Source organism: Mustela putorius, unplaced genomic scaffold (genome assembly GCF_011764305.1).
Source record: "Mustela putorius furo isolate JIRA1106 unplaced genomic scaffold, ASM1176430v1.1 tig00003909_pilon_pilon_pilon, whole genome shotgun sequence".
In the NCBI taxonomy this organism is placed as follows: domain Eukaryota; kingdom Metazoa; phylum Chordata; class Mammalia; order Carnivora; family Mustelidae; genus Mustela; species Mustela putorius.
The window spans coordinates 14,882,791-14,905,382 of record NW_025422057.1 but is presented as its reverse complement, the minus strand read 5'-3'; the positions used below and the strand labels follow the sequence as shown (position 1 = coordinate 14,905,382).

The following is a 22,592-nucleotide window of genomic DNA, read 5'->3' as shown; positions in this document are numbered from 1 at the left end:
TGGACTGTAATTCTCTTTTTTAATGGGATCCTTGTCTGGTTTTGGGATCAAGGTGATGCTGACTTCATAAAATGAGTTTGGAAGTTTTCCTTCCATTTCTTTTTTGAACAGTTTCAGGAGAATAAGAATTAATTCTTCTTTAAATGTGTGGTAGAATTCCCCTGGGAAGCCGTCTAGCTTTGGGATTTTGTTTGTTTGGAGATTTTTGATGACTGTTTCAATCTCCTTACTGGTTATGGGTCTGTTCAGGTTTTCTATTTCTTCCTGGTTCAGTTGTGGCAGTTTATATATCTCTAGGAATTCATCCATTTCTTCCAGATTGTCAAATTTGTTGGCGTAGAGTTGCTCATAGTATGTTCTTATAATTGTTTATATTTCTTTGGTGTTGGTTGTGATCTCTCCTCTTTCATGATTTTATTTATTTGGATGCTTTCTCTTTTATTTTTGATAATTCTGGCAAGGGGTTTATCAATCTCATTAATTCTTTCAAAGAACCAGCTCCTAGTTTCGTTGATTTGTTCTTTTTTTGGGGGGGGGGAGTTCCTATTTCATTGATTTCTGCTCTGATCTTTATGATTTCTCTTCTCTGCTGGGTTTAGGCTTTCTTTGTTGTTCTTTCTCCAGCTCCTTTAAGTGTAGGGTTAGGTGTTGTATTTAAGAAATACAGGTATTTGAGAAAGTGTAGGGTTAGGTGTTGTTTCTTTTTCTTTTTCTTTTTTTTTTTTAAGATTTTATTCATCCAACTTGTGATTCATCCAGAAATCACAAGTAGACAGGCAGGCAGAGAGAGGGGGAAGTAAGCTCCCCGCTGAGCAGAGAGCCCAATGCAGGGCTCGATCCCAGGACCCCGAGATCGTGACCTGAGCCGGAGGCAGAGGCTTTAACCCACTGAGCCACCCAGGCGCCCCAGGTGTTGTTTCTTGAGAACAGCTTATACCACTATATATTTTCCTCTCAGGACTGCCTTTGTTGTGTCCCACAGACTTTGAGCCATTGAGTTTTCATTATCATTTGTTTCTATGAATTTTTTTCAATTCCTCTTTAATTTTCTGGTTGACCCATTCATCTTTAGAAGGATGCTGTTTAGGGGCACCTGGGTGGCTCAGTGGGTTAAGCTGCTGCCTTCGGCTCAGGTCATGATCTCAGGGTCCTGGGATCGAGTCCCACATCGGGCTCAGAGAGCCCTCTTCCCTCTCTCTCTCTCTGCCTGCCTCTCCATCTACTTGTGATTTCTCTCTGTCAAATAAATAAATAAAATCTTTAAAAAAAAAAAAAAAGAAGGATGCTGTTTAGTCTCCATGTATTTGGGTTCTTTCCAACTTTCCTCTTGTGCTTGAGTTCTAGTTTCAGAGCACTGTGGTCTGAAAATATGCAGGGAATGATCTCTATCTTTTGATGCCGGTTGAGACCTGATTTATAACCCAGGATGTGATCTATTCTGGATAGTGTTCCATGTGCACTAGAGAAAAATGTGTATTCTGTTGCTTTGGTATGGAATGTTCTGAATATATCTGTGATGTCCATCTGGTCCAGTCTGTCATTTAAGGACTTTATTTCCTTGTTGATCTTTTGCTTGGATGATCTATCCATTCCAGTGAGGGGAGTGTTAAAGTTGCCTACTATTATTGTATTATTGTCAATGTGTTTTTTTGATTTTGTTATTAATTGGTTTATAAAGTTGGCTTCTCCCATGTTAGGGGTATAGATATTTAAAATTGTTAGATCTTCTTGTTGGACAGACCCTTTTAGTATGATGATGTAGTTTCCTTCTTCATCTCTCATTATAGTCTTTGGCTAAAAATCTTATTGATCTGATAGAAGGATTGCCACCCCAGCTTTCTTCTGATGTCTGTTAGCATGGTAAATTGTTTTCCACCCCCTTACTTTAAATCTGGAGGTGTCTTCTGTTCTAAAATGAGTTTCTTGTAGGCAGCATATTGATGGCTTTTGTTTTTTTATCCATTCTGATAACCTGTGTCTTTTGATTGGAGCATTTAGCCCATTTACATTCAGGGTATCTATTGAGAGATATGAATTTATTGTCATTGTATTTCCTGTAAGGTTACTGTTACTGTATATTGTCTCTGTTCCTTTCTGGTCTACTACTTTCAGGGTCTCTCTTTGCTTAGAGGGCCCTTTTCAATATTTCCCATAGAGCTGGTTTGGTGTTTGCTAATTCTTTCAGGTTTTTTTGTCTTGGAAGATTTTTATCTCTCCTTCTATTTTCAGTAATAGCTTAGCTGGATATAGTATTCTTGGCTGCATGTTTTTCTCATTTTGTGCTTTGAATGTATCATGCCAGTTCTTTCTGGCCTGCCAGGTCTCTGTGGATAAGTCTGCTGCCCATGTAATATTTTATCTGTTGTATGTTACAGACTTCTTTTCCCGGACTGCTTTCAGGATTTTCTCTCTGTTGCTAAGACTTGTAAATTTTACTATCAGGTGATGGGCTGTGGACCTATTCTTATTGATTTTGAGGGGGGTTCTTTGCACCTCCTGGATATTTGTTCCCTTTGCCATATTAAGGATATTATCTACAATAATTCCCTCCAATATAGCTTCTGCTCCCCTCTCTCTTTCTTCTTCTGAATCCCAATTATTCTAATGTTGTTTCTTTAGTCTTACGGTATCACTTATCTCTCGAATTCTACCCTCATGATCCAGTATTTGTTTGTCTCTCTTTTGCTCAGCTTCTTTATTCTCTGTAAATTGGTCTTCTATATCACTAATTCTTTCTTCTGCCCTATTTATCCTAGCAGTAAGAGCCTCCATATTTTATTCTACCTCATTAGTAGCTTTTTTATTTCAACTTGGCTAGATTTTAGTTCTTTTATTTCTCCAGGAAGGGCTTTTATTTCTCCAGAGAGCAGTTCTCTAATATCTTCTGTGCCTTTTTCAAGCCCGGCTAGAACCTTGAGAATTGTCATTCTGAACTCTAAATCTGACATATTACTAATGTCCGTATTGATTAGGTCCCTAGCCCTTGGTAGTGCCTCTTGTTCTTTTTTTTTGTGGTGTGTTTTCTGCCTTGTCATTTTTCCAGATATATATGAAGGAGCAAATAAAATACTACAAGGGTGGCAAAGACCCCAGGAAGATGTGCTTTAACTAAACTAAATATGCTTTAACTAAGAAGAGACCCCCAATCGTCGGTGGGGGAGAAATCGGATAAAAAGAAGGTCAGAAAAAAATTTTTTAAAAGAAAACAAATAAAGAAAAATTAAATATAATAATGAAGTCTCAAAAAAGATTGTCATTTTTTAAAGGTATTGTTAAGATAAACTAGTTAAAAAATGTTAAAAGAAAGGTAAAAGTTTAAAAAAATTTATTAGAGGAAAAAAATAAAATAAAATAAATTTATTAACTGCAAGACTAAATAATCATGGGGAGAAAGCCATGAATTGCATGGTTTGCTTTCTCCTCCTCTTGAATTCCCCTGTTTGCCTTGGTAAGTGAAGTTGGTCTTGGCTGAATTTCTTGTTGATCTTCTGGGGGAGCGGCCCTTTGCCGTGATTGTCAAGTGTCTTTGCCTGAGGCGGAATTGCACCGAGCTTACCAGGGGCTGGGCTAAGTAATCGGATCAGGTTCGCTTTAGGGAGCTTTTGTTCCCTCAATGCTTTCCGTAGAGTTTCAGAAGAGGGGAATGAAAATGGCGGCTTCCCAATCTCCGGCCTGGAGGAACCGAGAGTTCAGGGTCTCACTCCTCAGTTCGCCCTCAGGGAAAAACGTTCAATCACTCCCATCTCCCTGGCCTCCCGCCGCGCTCCGAGCTCACCCAGCCTGTGACTAAGTGTCTCTGTCTCTGACACGCAGCTCTCCCTGGAGTTTCCGAACTCCACAGATCCCTGAGCTCTTCCAGGGTGTGTCTCCCTGGATCTTGTGGGGTTCCCACTCACAGAGCAGTTAGCTGTGCCAGGGATTTTGGTGCAAGGTAACCCCGAGTTGATAGCTCACTCCTTGGCTCTGTCTCTGTAGCCAGCTTCCCTGCTCTAATACCTGTGAGTCTGTGACACTCAGACACACCTGATCCTTCTGTGAGTTGCGGGACCTGGGCCACACTGACCTCGTGTGAGCTTCACCCCAGTTTAGCCTCTGGAGCGATGTCCCTCCATGGAGCAGACTTTTTTAAAAGTCCTGATTTTGTGCTCAGTTGCTCGGCTGCTTTCTGGGAGCTGGCCCTTCCTCCCCGCGGTCTATCTTCCCATTGCTTTGGATTCACTTCGCCGGTCCTACCTTTCAGAAAGTGGTTGATTTTCTGTTTCTAGAATTGTTGCTCTTCTCTTCGATCTCCTGTTGGGTTTATAGGTGTTTGGAATGATTTGATAAGCTATCTAGCTGATCTCCTGCTACCTGATGTCCTCTCAGTCTGCTAGTTCTCTGCCATCTTGACTCCTCCAGCTGTAATAGTTTTTTAAAATCATTTATGTAATAGCATATTTAAAAGTCATCATTGTTGGTTGTTAACTTTACTAGGTGTTCTAGATGAAGCTTTGATTTCAGCAAACATGATTTATAATATAGTGATCCAAATCTTTTCATGATTTCCGAATCTTATTTTACAAATGCCATGAAACATGACCACAGATATTGGGAAAGAACATATATTGAGTTTCAAACTTTCTTTTATTTTGATTTTTCAGATTGCATTCTCACAACACAATACAATCATGGATCTTGTGCAGTTTTTTGTCACCTTCTTCAGGTAATTTGCTTTTACTGACTTTGAATTTATTAAACCTATATTCTGATGATGTTCTGTCAATCTGTAAGGAAATTTGTCACATCTCTAACCCTAAAATATAATAATGTGTCTTGAATGGTTTTATATGCTTAAATATATACCACAAAGTTGAAATATACTTGTCAAGTATACTTGAGATATACTTGTCAAGATTATTTTGCTATTGTACTATTTAATTGCTGATGGAGTCAGTAGAAAGAAGATAATAACTTTATATTCCTGTTGCATAGGTAATTAAGGCCTGCTTTATTTAATGAAATTAGCAATATATCCACTATATTGATTAGGTATAGCATTAAATCAATTCAGTTGTTTTTTAGGAAATTATCACATTTAGCACACTGTGCTCAAAATCTGTAGGGAATGTATTTATTGTCCTCAGTGAACTTCTCATCTGGAAATGCTAAATATGACTTTGAGTAGATCATCATTCCCTAGAACATTATTATCTGAGGTATTAACAGTAAGTTAATAAGAAAGTTTCTGTAATTAACTCTGGAAAATAGGGCTCTTTAGTTTGCTTATAACTAACATTACTTCTACTACTAATGTTATAAGTTTTTTTTCCCCTTCGAGTTTTTAATATGCTAATCTGCAATGTATCTTTCTAAAAGAGAGGGTAGAGTTTGTAGCATTTCTCAAAACATGAAAACCCTTTCAGGGGACATCTATTATTTCCATGGGATGTAAATAAAGAAACATTGAATTGGGAGAGGCAGTGAGTCAGTGATAGGATATCTTGTTATGGCATCTTAGATCATCTGGATAGGAAGGGAGGTTATTTTTGTTAATATGATTATTGTATGTGCAGGTTGTGCTGGCCCACTGGGTGCCTTCATGCAAATTAGAAAATTTGTGTCCTCCTTTTGGCAGACATAGCCCTATATCATGGCACACAGCTTTACAGAGTGCAGTATGAATTTTGGCCTCCATTCACCAAGTTGGCTGGCTTCGTTTATACTAAGTGAAGAAACCCATACAGCCCAATCCTTGACATAGTTGATATGCCAAGCACTTTCTTAAAGACCAGTGTAACCATTGTTGGTTATCTTACCAAGATATCCATACAATACTTAAATTTCTAATACCTTCCTCACAGGGGTCAGCAAACATTTTCTTTAAAGGGCCAAATATTTCAGGATTTGTGGGCTATACCATCTCTGTTGCATGTATGCAAACCTGCTGCTATAGTATTAGAGCAGATAGAGCCAATAAGGAAACAAATGGGAGTGGCTCTATTCCAATAAACCTTTATTACAAAAACAGCTGGTGGGCTGAGTTCTGCCTGTAGACATAATTTGCCCAACCCCTCATCTAGCTTATGCCCGAATGCCTTTAATGGCAAAATTGCGCCATCTCCTGAGATAGCATTTTCTATCTTCAGATAACTAATTGTTCTTTATAATTGAGATGAAATCTGTCTCCCCATAACACCACTTCTCATTCATCCATATGGTCCAACACAGAGCAGGTCTCATCTCTCATCTCCATTTATAGCCCTTCAGTTTTCTAAACTCCTTTTTCCAATTTACATTTTCCCTGTCTCTTTATCCTCTTCTGTTGTTGAAGCCTTGTCACTTTGGTCACTTTGCTCTGAAAACAGTCCTGTTTGTCTCTGTCCCCTTTAAAAGTTGTGATTTCCAGAATTTAATGCTATAAACACATTTATCACTAATGTGTGCATACTTTAAATTTGTCCCTTAAAAATGAAAAGAGGAAACATCTTAAATATACCTAATGTTTTATGACTTTGTTCTTCTGAGTATAAATGGGCTTTAGGGCTATTTATCAGGGAATAGTATGTTTTTGGAAAGTATTAGCAGTTATAATCGGACAACCATTATTAAAGCATCAAAATAAAACTGGTTTTTGATGCAGAAAAGTGTGGATGGAAATATACTGAAAAGTACAACTTTGTATAAAAATTCACAAAGTTGAATATATATGTAAATTATTAAATGTTTAGGGTTTTATTTTAAGCTTTTGAATTTGTATGCATATTTAAGTTCAATAGCTTTTTTTATTAAGTAAAAGCTAGTGTTAATGTGTACCATGTCTTAGAGATGATCCTATTTATTATGTTGTCATCATGGACAAAGTGAAATAAAATATTCTACCTGTTGTGTGAGATAAAATATATTTGATGTGCTTTTTTGTCATTTAAATTTCTTTCAGTAGTGAGATGGAAATTAGTTTTAAAATTATCTCATTGTTAAGAAAAAACATGGATAGAATATTTTAAAGTTTTTTTTTCCTATTTTTTTAAATAAAGCTACTGCTAAGTCTTAAAAGACCGTTTTAAACAAGTCAGCATTTATGGACATCCTTCAATCAGACCCCTGTTACTGCTGCGGCTGTTTCTGAGTTACTGATGTAGCAAAGGTGAATGTCAGCTTCTCAGTTTAGCCATGATTCGATGGAGGCCGGTTCACAAACTGCCAGTTTTGACCTCTCTATTAGGCATAGTTCAGGGGTAATAAGAATGAGCAAGTACAGGGAGATCACTTATAGGCATAGCCTGGCTCTGATCTTAGCTTCTCTACAATCATAAGTAGCTCATAGTTAGGTGAAAATCTCAGTTCTTTCGTATATAGAACTAAAGGATTTTCTTATTGTGAGAGTCTGTAGTATAACATAGTAAATGATTAGAAAACTGGAAGGGAATTATTTTAAAAATAAATTGGGTGTTACACGCAAACAATGAATCATGGCACACTACATCCAAAACTAAGAATGCACTGTATGCACTAAGAAAGCACTTAACCTAACATAATAAAAAATAAAAATAAATGTTTTTGTTTGGTATGTAAGGTTGAAAGGTAAGTCTGTGTGAATCTGAAATGTTAAGCATGGCAAATTTTTTTTTTAATGTTTTATTTTTTTTTAATATAATTTTTTATTTTTTATAAACATATATTTTTATCCCCAGGGGTACAGGTCTGTGAATCACCAGGTTTACACACTTCACAGCACTCACCAAAACACATACCCTCCCCAATGTCCATAATCCCACCCCCTTCTCCCAAACCCCCTCCCCCCAGCAACCCTCAGTTTGATTTGTGAGATTAAGAGTCACTTGTGGTTTGTCTCCCTCCCAATCTCATCTTCTTTCATTTATTCTTCTTGTACCCACTTAAGCCCCCATGTTGCATCACCACTTCCTCATATCAGGGAGTTCATATGATAGTTGTCTTTCTCCACTTGACTTATTTCGCTAAGCATGATACGCTCTAGTTCCATCCATGTTGTCACAAATGGCAAGATTTCATTTCTTTTGATGGCTGCATAGTATTCCATTGTGTATATATACCACATCTTCTTGATCCATTCATCTGTTGATGGACATCCAGGTTCTTTCCATAGTTTGGCTATTGTGGACATTGCTGCTATAAACATTCGAGTACACGTGCCCCTTTGGATCACTACGTTTGTATCTTTAGGGTAAATACCCAATAGTGCAATTGCTGGGTCATAGGGCAGTTCTATTTTCAACATTTTGAGGAACCTCCATGCTGTTTTCCAGAGAGGTTGCACCAGCTTGCATTCCCACAAACAGTGTAGGAGGGTTCCCCTTTCTCCGCATCCTCGCCAGTCAGGAAATGACAGATGCTGGCGAGGATGTGTCTTTTCCTGACTTGTTGATTTTAGCCATTCTGACTGGTGTGATGTGATATCGCATTGTGGTTTTGATTTGTATTTCCCTGATGCCGAGTGATATGGAGCACTTTTTCATGTGTCTGTTGGCCATCTGGATGTCTTCTTTGCAGAAATGTCTGTTCATGTCCTCTGCCCATTTCTTGATTGGATTATTTGTTCTTTGGGTGTTGAGTTTGCTAAGTTCTTTATAGATTCTGGACACTAGTCCTTTATCTGATATGTCGTTTGCAAATATCTTCTCCCATTCTGTCAGTTGTCTTTTGATTTTGTTAACTGTTTCCTTTGCTGTGCAAAAGCTTTTGATCTTGATGAAATCCCAATAGTTCATTTTTGCCCTTGCTTCCCTTGCCTTTGGCGTTGTTCCTAGGAAGATGTTGCTGCTGCTGAGGTCAAAGAGGTTGCTGCCTGTGTTCTCCTCAAGGATTTTGATGGATTCCTTTCGCACATTGAGATCCTTCATCCATTTTGAGTCTATTTTTGTGTGTGGTGTAAGGAAATGGTCCAATTTCATTTTTCTGCATGTGGCTGTCCAATTTTCCCAGCACCATTTATTGAAGAGGCTGTCTTTTTTCCATTGGACATTCTTTCCTGCTTTGTCGAAGATTAGTTGACCATAGAGTTGAAAGTTGGCAAATTAAATGCAAATAGAGTAGGTACCACTGCCTTTGCACCTTTTAGAATTTTAAGGTGGTACATACTTGCACTAAGCCTCTGGGATGACAGTGCTTTTAATTTACCATCTTATCCAGATGGAGGGTAGTTTTAGAGGTTGCCGTTTGGTCTTTCTCACTGTGATAGATCTTACCCACTGGCCAGGGACACAATGTAGAGGTTACTCTAACCACCTTCTCCATGAATTCTTATTATACACTTAAGAACTGGGGAAATTATCACTGCTTGGTCCATAGTGAGCCAGACTTTAGCAAAAATTTGTTACATGACTCCTGAAGACACCCCAAATCTAACAAGGGGCCATTTTTGACATTTAATCCCTGAGTATCTGTGTCATCTCTCTCCCAGTATCTGATATTAATTAAAGTATCTACTTATTTCTCTTGTACAGTATATATAACCGTTATATGCTTTTATCTATCTATCTATCTATATACACACACACACACACAAACACACACACACACACACACACACAAATATACAGCATTAGGGATAGGAATCACACAAAGGTCCCCTTGAGGATCACTTGACACACTTTTCAAGATGTTTCAAGATGTTCTTTCTTCTATGGACCCAGCTACCTGTTCAGTCAATGGGGCTCTGGATCTGGAAATTAGCTTATCTGGAAACTGGACAGAGGATCATGATTTTTCTATTGAGAGAACAGTTCTCAGCCTGTTGTTTCCTCATTCTTGCTTAAAACAAAAGTAAATGTTAAATAGCACCATTGTTGTCTGCCCACCTATTTGAGCTCTGAAGATGCCATGCATTATTAATCATCTCCACAGCTCTTTGTGGGCAAGTCCTCTTGTCTGCTCCAACAGTCTTATTGATCATTATGGTAATTGTGGGCCATAGATTTTATCAGCTAAGCCCTGACACCTGCCGTCTTTTACTTAGGGGTCCCTTTCTTAATGTCTACCCCTATTACTGCCTCTACTCTTGTCAGCTCTGGTCTGCAGAAGCACGCCACCACTGAACTTCTTAGTGAAGCTGATGCCCCTCTCATCAACATGATCCTTCTCTAGTGGCCTTGGTGAATGATGGTGTCCCATGAGGCATAATCTGCTGGTAGTTCTTTTGGCCTTACATAGTATACCCATTCTAGCATATTCCCTCTGTTGGCTTCTTTATTCCTTTCTCTTCCATCTGCTTAGGCAACTTAGGCATTTCCATTACACTTTCAATTGACCATTGCTTTTTACAGGCTTCTAAGAATCACTCCAGAAGCAATTTTTCCCCATCCCCTCCTCAGGAGTCCTCAGTATGACATGATATCTCCTGTGGTCTTGAGAATATACATGAAAATTCATGAGTTCTTGTTTATCCGGCCTTACCTGCCATCCTTCTTGAAGAAACACCGCCAAAATCCAATTCCTGTCATACTCCCCTGGTTCATGCCAGTACATTCTAGCTTATTGGTATAGCTCTTTCAAGTATATGTATCTTCCTTTTCTTATGAGGCCAATATATGTATTATGCTGTCTTTAAACCCTAGTTATGGGGTGCTTGGGTGGCTCAGTTGGTTAAGCATTCATTTTGAGTTCTGCTCAGGTCATGATCTCAGGGCTGTGAAACCAGGCCTGCTTTGCTCTGTGCTCAGCATGGGGTTTGCTTGTCCCTCTTCCTCTGCTCTTCCCCCTACTTGTGCATGTTCTCGTTCTCGGTGTCTGTCTCTGTCTGTCTGTCTCTCTCTCTCTGTCAAATCTTAAAAAAAAATAGTTATCAGACTGGTAAGCAGGAGAGGAGGTGGTAACAGCTCATTAGGGACGAGTCTATTATCTCTCCTACTAGGGAAGGGAATTGTAGAACCAACAGATTCATACTTAAAAGCACTTTTCTTGATATTCCATTCTAAATATTCCTATCCCATATTTCAAGGGCTAGTTTTTCCCAGCCATGGCCCTTGTGTGTGCATGAGAGAACTGGTCTGGCTGAGCATTTGATAACCTTGGGCTCTGCAACTCTAACAATTAGATCATCGTCTGCTGCTGATCCATATTGGCTTTCCCAATGTCAAAGATAAGGACCTCAGTTAAAGCTATCCAAGGGACTCTCTAGCCTTTATATTTAGTTACTAATGTTTGTTAATGACCGTTAGTCTCTTGTTATCACACTGCAGGTATTAATACAACATAGCAGCAATCAGCCAACCTAGTCTCTCTTGAAGGTGATTTCCCCAGCTTTCCACTGGTGAAATCTTTAGCAGTTGCAGTGTTCTTCCATGGACTGTCTGTGCCCCACTACCAATGCTGATGGTGTTCTTTTAGCCTGCCAAGGAATAAGTGAGCCATTTCCAAATCCCCTTTTTTAAACCTCATGATTACCCAGACTAAAGTCCTCAGAGAAGCAGACAACCAAGATGGCATTAAACATGCAATAAATGTATTAGGGGAAACTCCTGCAAAGGAAAGAGCAGGGAAGAAGGTTAAAGATCTTTTATATCACAGAGCTGATATCAGTGATCAGTAAGGCAGATTTTAATGACTGGCATAATAGATTCGTCTGTTGCTTGAAGGTTTGGTAGAACTGCCCTATCAAACCATGTGAGGGCAACCATCTCGGGTCCCCTTCCTCATTAGGAGCTTGGTACTATCACATAGCTATGGCTCAATAAACCTTGCTCTGCTGCCCACCAATCAGTCAATCAACCCAGTCAATAAGACCATATGAATTTGGTAAGGCTTTTAAATATGCTTTGGTAGCTGGCCGGTTAGCTCAGTTGGTTAGAGTGTGGTGCTAATAAATTTGCTTTTGTATGATTTGATTTTTTTGAGTAGATTTTTCAGTTTCTCATGAAATTTCGTTAATATTTACATCTCAGGTTTTCTATTTTTTTTCTTGACATAAGTGATGATTTTCTTTAGGAAATTGCCGATCTTATCTTATTTTAAAAATTTATTGCCATATATTTTCCAATATTAATATTCCAAAATTTCTCTTATATTAGAATGATGTCTCCTTTTTCATTGTGAATTTTGCCTCTTTTCGTATTCCTTTTTTTCTCGATAAGCCATGTAATAGTTTTGACAATATTGGGGATACTTGTAAAAACTGGGTTTCATTCCATTGTTTTATTGTTTTCTAATTCATTGTTCTCTGCTTTTACTTTACCTTTTTTAAAATTTGCTTTATTATTTTCCAAATTTTAGATTTAAAATGTAATCAGGCTTATTAATTTCTATTAATTTCTAGCTATTTGGCTCTAATATATGCATTTAGGGCTACCAATTCCCCCCCCCCCCCAGTGGCTGCATTTATATATTTTTATAATTAAATTTATTTATTTTCAGCATAACAGTATTCATTATTTTTGCACCACACCCAGTGCTCCATGCAATCCGTGCCCTCTATAATACCCACCACCTGGTACCCCAACGTCTCACCCCCCCACCACTTCATTCCCCTCAGATTGTTTTTCAGAGTCATAGTCTCTCATGGTTCACCTCCACTTACAATTTCCCCCAACTCCCTTCTCCTCTCCAATTCCCCATGTCCTCCATGATATTTGTTATGCTCCACAATTAAGTGAAACCATATGATAATTGACTCTCTCTGCTAGACTTATTTCACTCAGCATAATCTTTTCCAGTCCCACCCATGTTGCTACAAAAGTTGGATATTCATCCTTTCTGATGGAGGCATAATACTTCATAGTGTATATGGACCACATTTTCCTTATCCATTCGTCTGTTGAAGGGCAGAAAGATTCCCTCCTTTTTTTTTTATAAACATATATTTTTATCCCCAGGGGTACAGGTCTGTGAATCACCAGGTTTACACACTTCACAACACTCACCAAAACACATACCCTCCCCAATGTCCATAATCCCACCCCCTTCTCCCAAACCCCCTCCCCCCAGCAACCCTCAGTTTGTTTTGTGAGATTAAGAGTCACTTATGGTTTCTCTCCCTCCCAATCCCGTCTTGTTTCATTTATTCTTGTCCTACCCACTTAAGCCTCCATGTTGCATCACCACTTCCTCATATCAGGGAGATCATATGATAGTTGTCTTTCTCTGCTTGACTTATTTCGCTAAGCATGACACGCTCCAGGTCCATCCATATTGTCGCAAATGGCAAGATTTAATTTCTCTTGATGGCTGCATAGTATTCCATTGTGTATATATACCACATCTTCTTGATCCATTCATCTGTTGATGGGCATCTAGGTTCTTTCCATAGTTTGGCTATTGTGGACATTGCTGCTATAAACATTCGGGTGCACGTGCCCCTTTGGATCACTACGTTTGTATCTTTAGGGTAAATACCCAATAGTGCAATTGCTGGGTCATAGGGCAGTTCTATTTTCAACATTTTGAGGAACCTCCATGCTGTTTTCCAGAGTGGCTGCACCAGCTTGCATTCCCACCAACAGTGTAGGAGGGTTCCCCTTTCTCCACATCCTCGTCAGCATCTGTCATTTCCTGACTTGTTGATTTTAGCCATTCTGACTGGTGTGATGTGATATCGCATTGTGGTTTTGATTTGTATTTCCCTGATGCCGAGTGATATGGAGCACTTTTTCATGTGTCTGTTGGCCATCTGGATGTCTTCTTTGCAGAAATGTCTGTTCATGTCCTCTGCCCATTTCTTGATTGGATTATTTGTTCTTTGGGTGTTGAGTTTGCTAAGTTCTTTATAGATTCTGGACACTAGTCCTTTATCTGATATGTCGTTTGCAAATATCTTCTCCCATTCTGTCAGTTGTCTTTTGATTTTGTTAACTGTTTCCTTTGCTGTGCAAAAGCTTTTGATCTTGATGAAATCCCAATAGTTCATTTTTGCCCTTGCTTCCCTTGCCTTTGGCGTTGTTCCTAGGAAGATGTTGCTGCGGCTGAGGTCGAAGAGGTTGCTGCCTGTGTTCTCCTCAAGGATTTTGATGGATTGCCTTCGCACATTGAGGTCCTTGATCCATTTTGAGTCTATTTTTGTGTGTGGTGTAAGGAAATGGTCAAATTTCATTTTTCTGCATGTGGCTGTCCAATTTTCCCAACACCATTTATTGAAGAGGCTGTCTTTTTTCCATTGGACATTCTTTCCTGTTTTGTCGAAGATGAGTTGACTGTAGTGTTGAGGGTCTATTTCTGGGCTCTCTATTCTGTTCCATTGATCTATGTGCCTGTTTTTGTGCCAGTACCATGCTGTCTTGATGATGACAGCTTTGTAATAGAGCTTGAAGTCCGGAATTGTGATGCCACCAACGTTGGCTTTCTTTTTCAATATCCCTTTGGCTATTCGAGGTCTTTTCTGGTTCCATATAAATTTTAGCATTATTTGTTCCATTTCTTTGAAAAAGATGGATGGTACTTTGATAGGAATTGCATTAAATGTGTAGATTGCTTTAGGTAGCATAGACATTTTCACAATATTTATTCTTCCAATCCAGGAGCATGGTACATTTTTCCATTTCTTTGTGTCTTCCTCAATTTCTTTCATGAGTACTTTATAGTTTTCTGAGTATAGATTCTGTGTCTCTTTGGTTAGGTTTATTCCCAGGTATCTTATGGTTTTGGGTGCAATTGTAAATGGGATTGACTCCTTAATTTGTCTTTCTTCTGTCTTGCTGTTGGTGTAGAGAAATGCAACTGATTTCTGTGCATTGATTTTATATCCTGACACTTTACTGAATTCCTGTATAAGTTCTAGCAGTTTTGGAGTGGAGTCTTTTGGGTTTTCCACATATAGTATCATATCATCTGTGAGGAGTGATAATTTGACTTCTTCTTTGCTGATTTGGATGCCTTTAATTTCCTTTTGTTGTCTGATTGCTGAGGCTAGGACCTCTAGTACTATGTTGAATAGCAGCAGTGATAATGGACATCCCTGCCATGTTCCTGACGTTAGCGGAAAAGCTTTCAGTTTTTCTCCATCGAGAATGATATTTGCGGTGGGTTTTTCATAGATGGCTTTGATGATATTGAGGTATGTGCCCTCTATCCCTACACGTTGAAGAGTTTTGATCAGGAAGGGATGCTGTACTTTGTCAAATGCTTTTTCAGCATCTATTGAGAGTATCATATGGGTCTTGTTCTTTCTTTTATTGAACTGTTGTATCACATTGACTGATTTGCGGATGTTGAACCAACCTTGCAGCCCTGGAATAAATTCCACTTGGTTGTGGTGAATAATCCTTTTAATGTACTGTTGAATCCTATTGGCTAGTATTTTGTTGAGTATTTTCGCATCTGTGTTCATCAAGGATATTGGTCTATAGCTCTCTTTTTTGATGGGATCCTTGTCTGGTTTTGGGATCAAGGTGATGCTGGCCTCATAAAATGAGTTTGGAAGTTTTCCTTCCATTTCTATTTTTTGGAACAGTTTCAGGAGAATAGGATTTAGTTCTTCTTTAAATGTTTGGTAGAATTCCCCCAGGAAGCCGTCTGGCCCTGGGCTTTTGTTTGTTTGGAGATTTTTAATGACTGTTTCAATCTCCTTACTGGTTATGGGTCTGTTCAGGCTTTCTATTTCTTCCTTGTTCAGTTGTGGTAGTTTATATGTTTCTAGGAATGCATCCATTTCTTCCAGATTGTCAAATTTATTGGCGTAGAGTTGCTCATAGTATGTTCTTATAATAGTTTGTATTTCTTTGGTGTTGGTTGTGATCTCTCCTCTTTCATTCATGATTTTATTTATTTGGGTCCTTTCTCTTTTCTTTTTGATAAGTCAGGCCAGGGGTTTATCAATTTTATTAATTCTTTCAAAGAACCAGCTCCTAGTTTCGTTAATTTGTTCTATTGTTTTTTTGGTTTCTATTTCATTGATTTCTGCTCTGATCTTTATGATTTCCCTTCTCCTGCTGGGTTTGGGGTTTCTTTCTTGTTCTATCTCCAGCTCCTTTAGGTGTAGGGTTAGGTTGTGTACCTGAGACCTTTCTTGTTTCTTGAGAAAGGCTTGTTCCGCTATATATTTTCCTCTCAGGACTGCCTTTGTTGTGTTCCACAGATTTTGAACCGTTGTATTTTCATTATCATTTGTTTCCATGATTTTTTTCAATTCTTCTTTAATTTCCCGGTTGACCCATTCATTCTTTAGAAGGATGCTGTTTAGTCTCCATGTATTTGGGTTCTTTTCAAACTTCCTTTTGTGGTTGAGTTCTAGCTTTAGAGCATTGTGGTCTGAAAATATGCAGGGAATGATCCCAATCTTTTGATACTGGTGGAGTCCTGATTTAGGACCGAGGATGTGATCTATTCTGGAGAACGTTCCATGTGCACTAGAGAAGAATGTGTATTCTGTTGCTTTGGGATGAAATGTTCTGAATATAACTGTGATGTCCATCTGGTCCAGTGTGTCGTTTAAGGCCTTTATTTCCTTGCTGATCTTTTGCTTGGATGATCTGTCCATTTCAGTGAGGGGAGTGTTAAAGTCCCCTACTATTATTGTATTATTGTTGATGTGTTTCTTTGATTTTGTTATTAAATGGTTTATATAGTTGGCTGCTCCCACGTTGGGGGCATAGATATTTAAAATTGTTAGATCTTCTTGTTGGACAGACCCTTTGAGTATGATAGAGTGTCCTTCCTCATCTCTTATTATAGTCTTTGGCTTAAAATCTAATTGAACTGATATAAGGATTGCCACTCCTGCTTTCTTCTGATGTCCATTAGCATGGTAAATTCTTTTCCACCCCCTCACTTTAAATCTGGAGGTGTCTTCGGGCTTAAAATGGGTTTCTTGGAGGCAACATATAGATGGGTTTTGTTTTTTTATCCATTCTGATACCCTGTGTCTTTTGACAGGGGCATTTTGTCCATTAACATTCAGGGTAACTATTGAGAGATATGAATTTAGGGCCATTGTATTGCCTGTAAGGTGACTGTTACTGTATATGGTCTCTGTTCCTTTTTGATCTACCACTTGTAGGCTCTCTCTTTGCTTAGAGGACCCCTTTCAATATTTCCTGTAGAGCTGGTTGGGTGTTTGCAAATTCTTTCAGTTGTTGTTTGTCCTGGAAGCTTTTAATCTCTCCTTCTATTTCCAATGATAGTCTAGCTGGATAGAGTATTCTTGGCTGCATGTTTTTCTCGTTTAGTGCTCTGAAAATATCATGCCAGCTCTTTCTGGCCTGCCAGGTCTCTGTGGATAAGTCAGCTGCCAATCTAATATTTTTACTGTTGTATGTTACAGACTTCTTTTCCCGGGCTGCTTTCAGGATTTTCTCTTTGTCACTGAGACTTGTAAATTTTACTATTAGGTGACGGGGTGTGGGCCTATTCTTATTGATTTTGAGGGGTGTTCTCTGAACCTCCTGAATTTTGATGCTGGTTCCCTTTTCCGTATTGGGGAAATTCTCCCCAATAATTCTCTCCAGTATACCTTCTGCTCCCCTCTCTCTTTCTTCTTCTTCTGGAATCCCAATTATTCTAATGTTGTTTCGTCTTATGGTGTCACTTATCTCTCGAATTCTCCCCTCGTGGTCCAGTAGCTGTTTGTCCCTCTTTTGATCAGCTTCTTTATTCTCTGTCATTTGGTCTTCTATATCACTAATTCTTTCTTCTGCCTCATTTATCCTAGCAGTGAGAGCCTCCATTTTTGATTGTATCTCATTAATAGCTTTTTTGATTTCAACTTGGTTAGATTTTAGTTCTTTTATTTCTCCAGAAAGGGCTTTTATATCTCTCGAGAGGGTTTCTCTCATATCTTCCATGCCTTTTTCGAGCCCAGCTAGAACCTTGAGAATTGTCATTCTGAACTCTAGATCTGACATATTACCAATGTCTGTATAGATTAGGTTCCTAGCCTTTGGTACTGCCTCTTGTTCTTTTTTTTGTGTTGAATTCTTCTGTCTTGTCATTTTGTCCAGATAAGAGTATATGAAGGAGCAAGGAAAATACTAAAAGAGTGGCAGCAACCCCAGGAAAATATGCTTTAACCAAATTAGAAGAGATCCCAAATCGTGAGGGGGGAGAAAGGGGATAAAAAGAGGTTCAAAAAGGAAGAAAGAAAAAAGAAAAAAAAAGAAAAGAAAACAATTAAAAAAAGAAAACAAATAAGAAAAATATAAAAAAGAAAAAATATATATATTAGATAAACTAGTTTAAAAACGTTAAAAAAGAAAACGGTAAAAGTTAAAAAAAAAATTTAACCAGAAGGTGAGGAAAAAAACACAAAAACTGAAAAAGAAAAAAATTAAATTAACTGCAAGACTAAAAAAAATCACAGGGAAAAAGCCATGAGTTCCGTCCTTTGCTTTCTCCTACTCTGGAATTCTGCTGCTCTCCTTGGTATTGAAACCTTACTCCTTGGTAGGTGAACTTGGTCTCGGCTGGATTTCTTATTGATCTTCTGGGGGAGGGGCCTGTTGTAGTGATTCTCAAGTGTCTTTTCCCCAGGCGGAATTGCACCGCCCTTATCAGGGGCGGGGTGAGAAATCCGCTTGGGTTTGCGTTCAGGAGCTTTTGTTCCCTGAGCGCTTTCCATAGAGTTCCGGAGGACGGGGAATACAAATGGCGGCATCCTGGTCTCCGGCCCGGAGGAGCCGAGAGCCCAGGGCCGCACTCCTCAGTGTGCCCTCAGAGAACAGCGCCCAGTTACTCCCGTCTGCCTGACCTCCGGCCGCGCTCCGAGCTCACCGAGCCTTCGACCGGTTCAAGGTAACCCCGAGCTGTGAGCTTACTGTCGGCTCTGTCTCTGTAGCCGGCTTTCCCGTTCCAATACCCGCAAGCTCTGCGACACTCAGACACCCCCGATCCTTCTGTGACCCTGCGGGACCTGAGGCCACGGTGACCCCGCGTGGGCTTCGCCCCGGTTTAGCCTCTGGAGCGATGTCCCTCAGCGGAACAGACTTTTTAAAGTCCTGATTTTGTTCGCGGTTGCTCCGCCGCTTGCCGGGAGCCGGCCCCTCCCCCGGGGTCTATCTTCCTGTCGCTTTGGATTCACTTCTCCGCTGGTCCTACCTTTCAGAAAGTGGTTGTTTTTCTGTTTCCAGAATTGCTGTTCTTCTTCTCTTCGTTCTGCTGATGGATTTTCAGGTGTTTGCAATCTTTAGATAAGCTATCTAGCTGATCTCCGGCTAGCTGAAGTAGTCTCAGCCTGCTACTTCTCCGCCATCTTGACTCCTCCCCCCCAGGGCTACCAATTTTTTAAAAAAAATTCTGTTTCAGCTGAATTCGTGGAGTTTAATATATAGCATTTTATCATCCTGCAAGTCAAATAATTTTCTAATTCCTTTTATGATTTCCACTTGAATTATTTAGAAGTCTATTTTTGAATTTCTAAATGTGTAGGATTTCTTCTATGTGTCTTTTTATTGGCTTTTTCTTCAGTCAGTAAAAGATCTTTATGATATTTAGGTATTTTGTTGAATTTTTTTCTGTTGTCAAATATAGGATCAACATTTGTAAATGTTGCACTTACTTGATAAGAGTAGAGTTTCTTAGATCATTGGATTCAGGATTTTATAGATGGCCCATTAGGTAAAACTTGTTAGTTTTTCCTGCATGTTCATGTTTCATGTTTTATCTACATATTATTAAGTGAGATTTATTACTGTGTCATTTATTACTTGTGCATTTGTCAAGTTTGGTTTAATATTTTTCATTTTAATATTATGGCTTTAGGTGTAAACAAGTTAGAATTATTAAATTTTTCTTATGAATTTTTGCATTTTTCGTTCAACTTTTATATTATGATAAAACACACATAAAACTGGCCTTCTTAACTATTTCTAAGTGAATATTTCAGTGATATAAAATATTTTCATATTATTATGTAACTATCACCACTATCCATCTCCAGAATGTTTTATCTTTCACAACTGAAACTCTATGCCATTAAATAATAATTTCCCGTCTCCTTTCCTCAGCCCCCTGACAATTACCACCAGCCTTCTGTCTCTATAATTTTGAGTATTCTAGTACACTTTATAAAAAGTGTCACATAGTGTTTTTACTTTTGTGACTGACTTATTTCTCTTAGCAAAATGTTCTCAGGATTCATCCCTATTGTAAAATGTATCAATTTCCCTCCTTTCCAAGGCTAAATAATATTCCATTGTATGTAAATTCCACGCTTTCTTTGTCCATTTTTCTGTTGATGGACATGAGTTATTTCTGTCTTTTAGCTGTTGTAAATAATGCTGCTATGAACATGAGTGTACAAATATGTATTCAAGACCTCACTTTCTGTTCCTTTCTGTAGGAACTCAGAAGTGGAATTGCTGAATATATGGTGATTCTGTTTTTAATTTTTTGAGGAAACTTCATACTATTTTCCACAGTAGTTGTACTATTTTACATTTTCACCAAAAGTGCACAAGGATTCCAGTTTTTCCATATCCTCACTTACACTTGTAATTTTTTTTGTTTTTTGACAGTAGCCTCCCTAATGAGTGTGAGGTAGTATTTTATAGTGGTTTTTATTTATTTTTCCCTAATGATTAGTGATGTTTAGCATTTTTTTATGTGCTTAATCATCAATTACCTATCTTCTTTGTAGAAATGTCTGTTCAAATCCTTTGCCCAGTTTTGAATCTGGTTCCTTGTTTTTTTGTTGTTAAGTGGTAAGAGCTCTTTATATATCCTAGATATTAATCCCTGATAATTAGTCAGCTATATGATTTTCAATTGTTTTCCTCCACTAAATATCCTGCTTTAACTCTAATGATAGTTCCCTTGATGAATAGATGTTTTTAGTTTTTATGGAGCCCATTTTGTCTATGCCTGAGCCTTTTGTGTTATATCCAAGAAATCATTGCCAAACAAATGTCCTGAAGCTTGTGGCCTAAATTTTGCTCTACGAGTTTTACCATTTAAGCTATTGTGTTAGGTTGTTGATCCTTTTTGAGTTAATTTTTTGACATGGTATTAAGTAAGGGTCTATCTTTATTCTTTTGCATTTGGATATCCATTTTTCCCAGCACCATTTGTTGAAAAGCCTATCCCTTATTTATTGAATGGTGTTGGCACCCTTGTCACAAATCATTTGATCCAGTATGTGAAGGTTTATTTATGGGATTTTTATTCTATTCCATTGGTTCTATATGTCTATTTTTATGCCAGTACCAGACTGTTTTAATTATTATAGTTTTATTGTAAGTTTTGAAATCAGGAAGTATGAGTCCTCCAACTTTGTCCTTTTATTAAGATTATATTATATTGGGGCACCTGAGTGACTCAGTGGATTAAAGCCTCTGCCTTTATGCTCAGGTCATGATCCCAGAATCCTGGGATTGAGCCCCGCATAGAGCTCTCTGCTCACCGTGGAACCTGCTTCCCCCTGTCTCTCTCTGTCTGCCTCTCAGCCTACTTGGGATTTCTTTCTCTGTGTCAAATAAATAAGTAAAATCTTTAAAAAAAAGATTATATTATATTAACTTGCTATTTAGGTACTTGAGGTTCCATATGAATTTTAGGATGAATTTTTCTATTTCTAAAAAACAAAACAACCCCTCCCCACAAAAAAACAAAAACAAAAACAGAAATATTGTTGGGATTTTGATAGGGATTGTGTTGTATGTGTAGATTGCTTTGGATAGTATAAACATCATTACAGTGTTGATGTTAACACCATTACAGTATTAAGTCTTCAAATCCATTATAATGAGATGTCTTTCTATTTATTTGCCTTTTGTTTTGGGCAATATTTTGTACTTTTTATTGTACAGGTCTTTCAGTTCCTTTTTAAAGTGAATTCCCAAGTATTTAAACCTTTTTGATGCTACTGTTAATGGAGGTGTTTAGTTAATTTCTTTTTAGATTGTTTATTGTTAGTATATAGAAATGGAACTGTTTTTTTGTGTTAACTTTGTGTCCTGCTACTTTGCTGAATTTCTCTATTAATTCTAAGTTTTTTTGGTGTGTGGAATTTTTAGAGTTTTCTATATATATGTTCATTTCATTTGCAAACAGGTAACGTCTTCTTTTCCAAGTTAGATGCCTTTTATTTCTTTTTCTTGTTAGTTGTTCTATGTAGGACTTCATTACCATGTTAAATAGAAGTGTCAAAAGCAAGCACCTTGTTTCTGATTTTATTTTATTTTTTTAAAGATTTTAAAAAATTTATCTGAGAGAGAACCTGCACGCTTGCATGCATGCGCAAGTGGAGGCAGGGCAGAGGGAGAGAATCTGAAACTGACTCCCTCGATCCCAGGATCCTGAGATCATGACCTGAGCTGAAATCAAGAGTCGGATGCTTAAGCAACTGAGCCACCCAGGCACCCCTCTTGTTTCTGATTTTAGAGGAAAAGCATTTAGTCTTTGACTATTGAGTATGATATAGAAGCTGCAGCAAATCATCCAGAAGATCTAGCTAAGATATTAACAAGGCTACACTAAACAACAGATTTTAATGAAGGTGAAACAGCCTTATTTGGAAGAAAGTGGCTTCTAGGACCTCCGTAGCTGGAAAGGAGGAGTCAATCATGACCTGGCTTCAAAGACTCAAAAGAAAAGCTGAATGTCTTGTTAAGGCTAATACAGCCAGTGACTTTAAGTTGAAGCCATTGCTCATTTACCATAGGGTTTCCAGTTCCAGGCAATACTGAGTAAACATAAAACCCTTTCTATTTCCCACTGAT

General features: G+C 38.3%; 1 protein-coding gene across 1 annotated transcript in view; it reads left to right on the top strand.

Moving 5' to 3' along the window:
- Positions 1-22,592, top strand: part of ATRNL1 (attractin like 1) — an 815,348-nt gene that overhangs the window by 373,238 nt on the left and 419,518 nt on the right. The window contains exon 25 of the mRNA XM_013055772.2: positions 4,641-4,702. Coding sequence (XP_012911226.2) covers positions 4,641-4,702 — 62 coding nt within the window. The remainder of the gene's footprint in view (positions 1-4,640; positions 4,703-22,592) is intronic.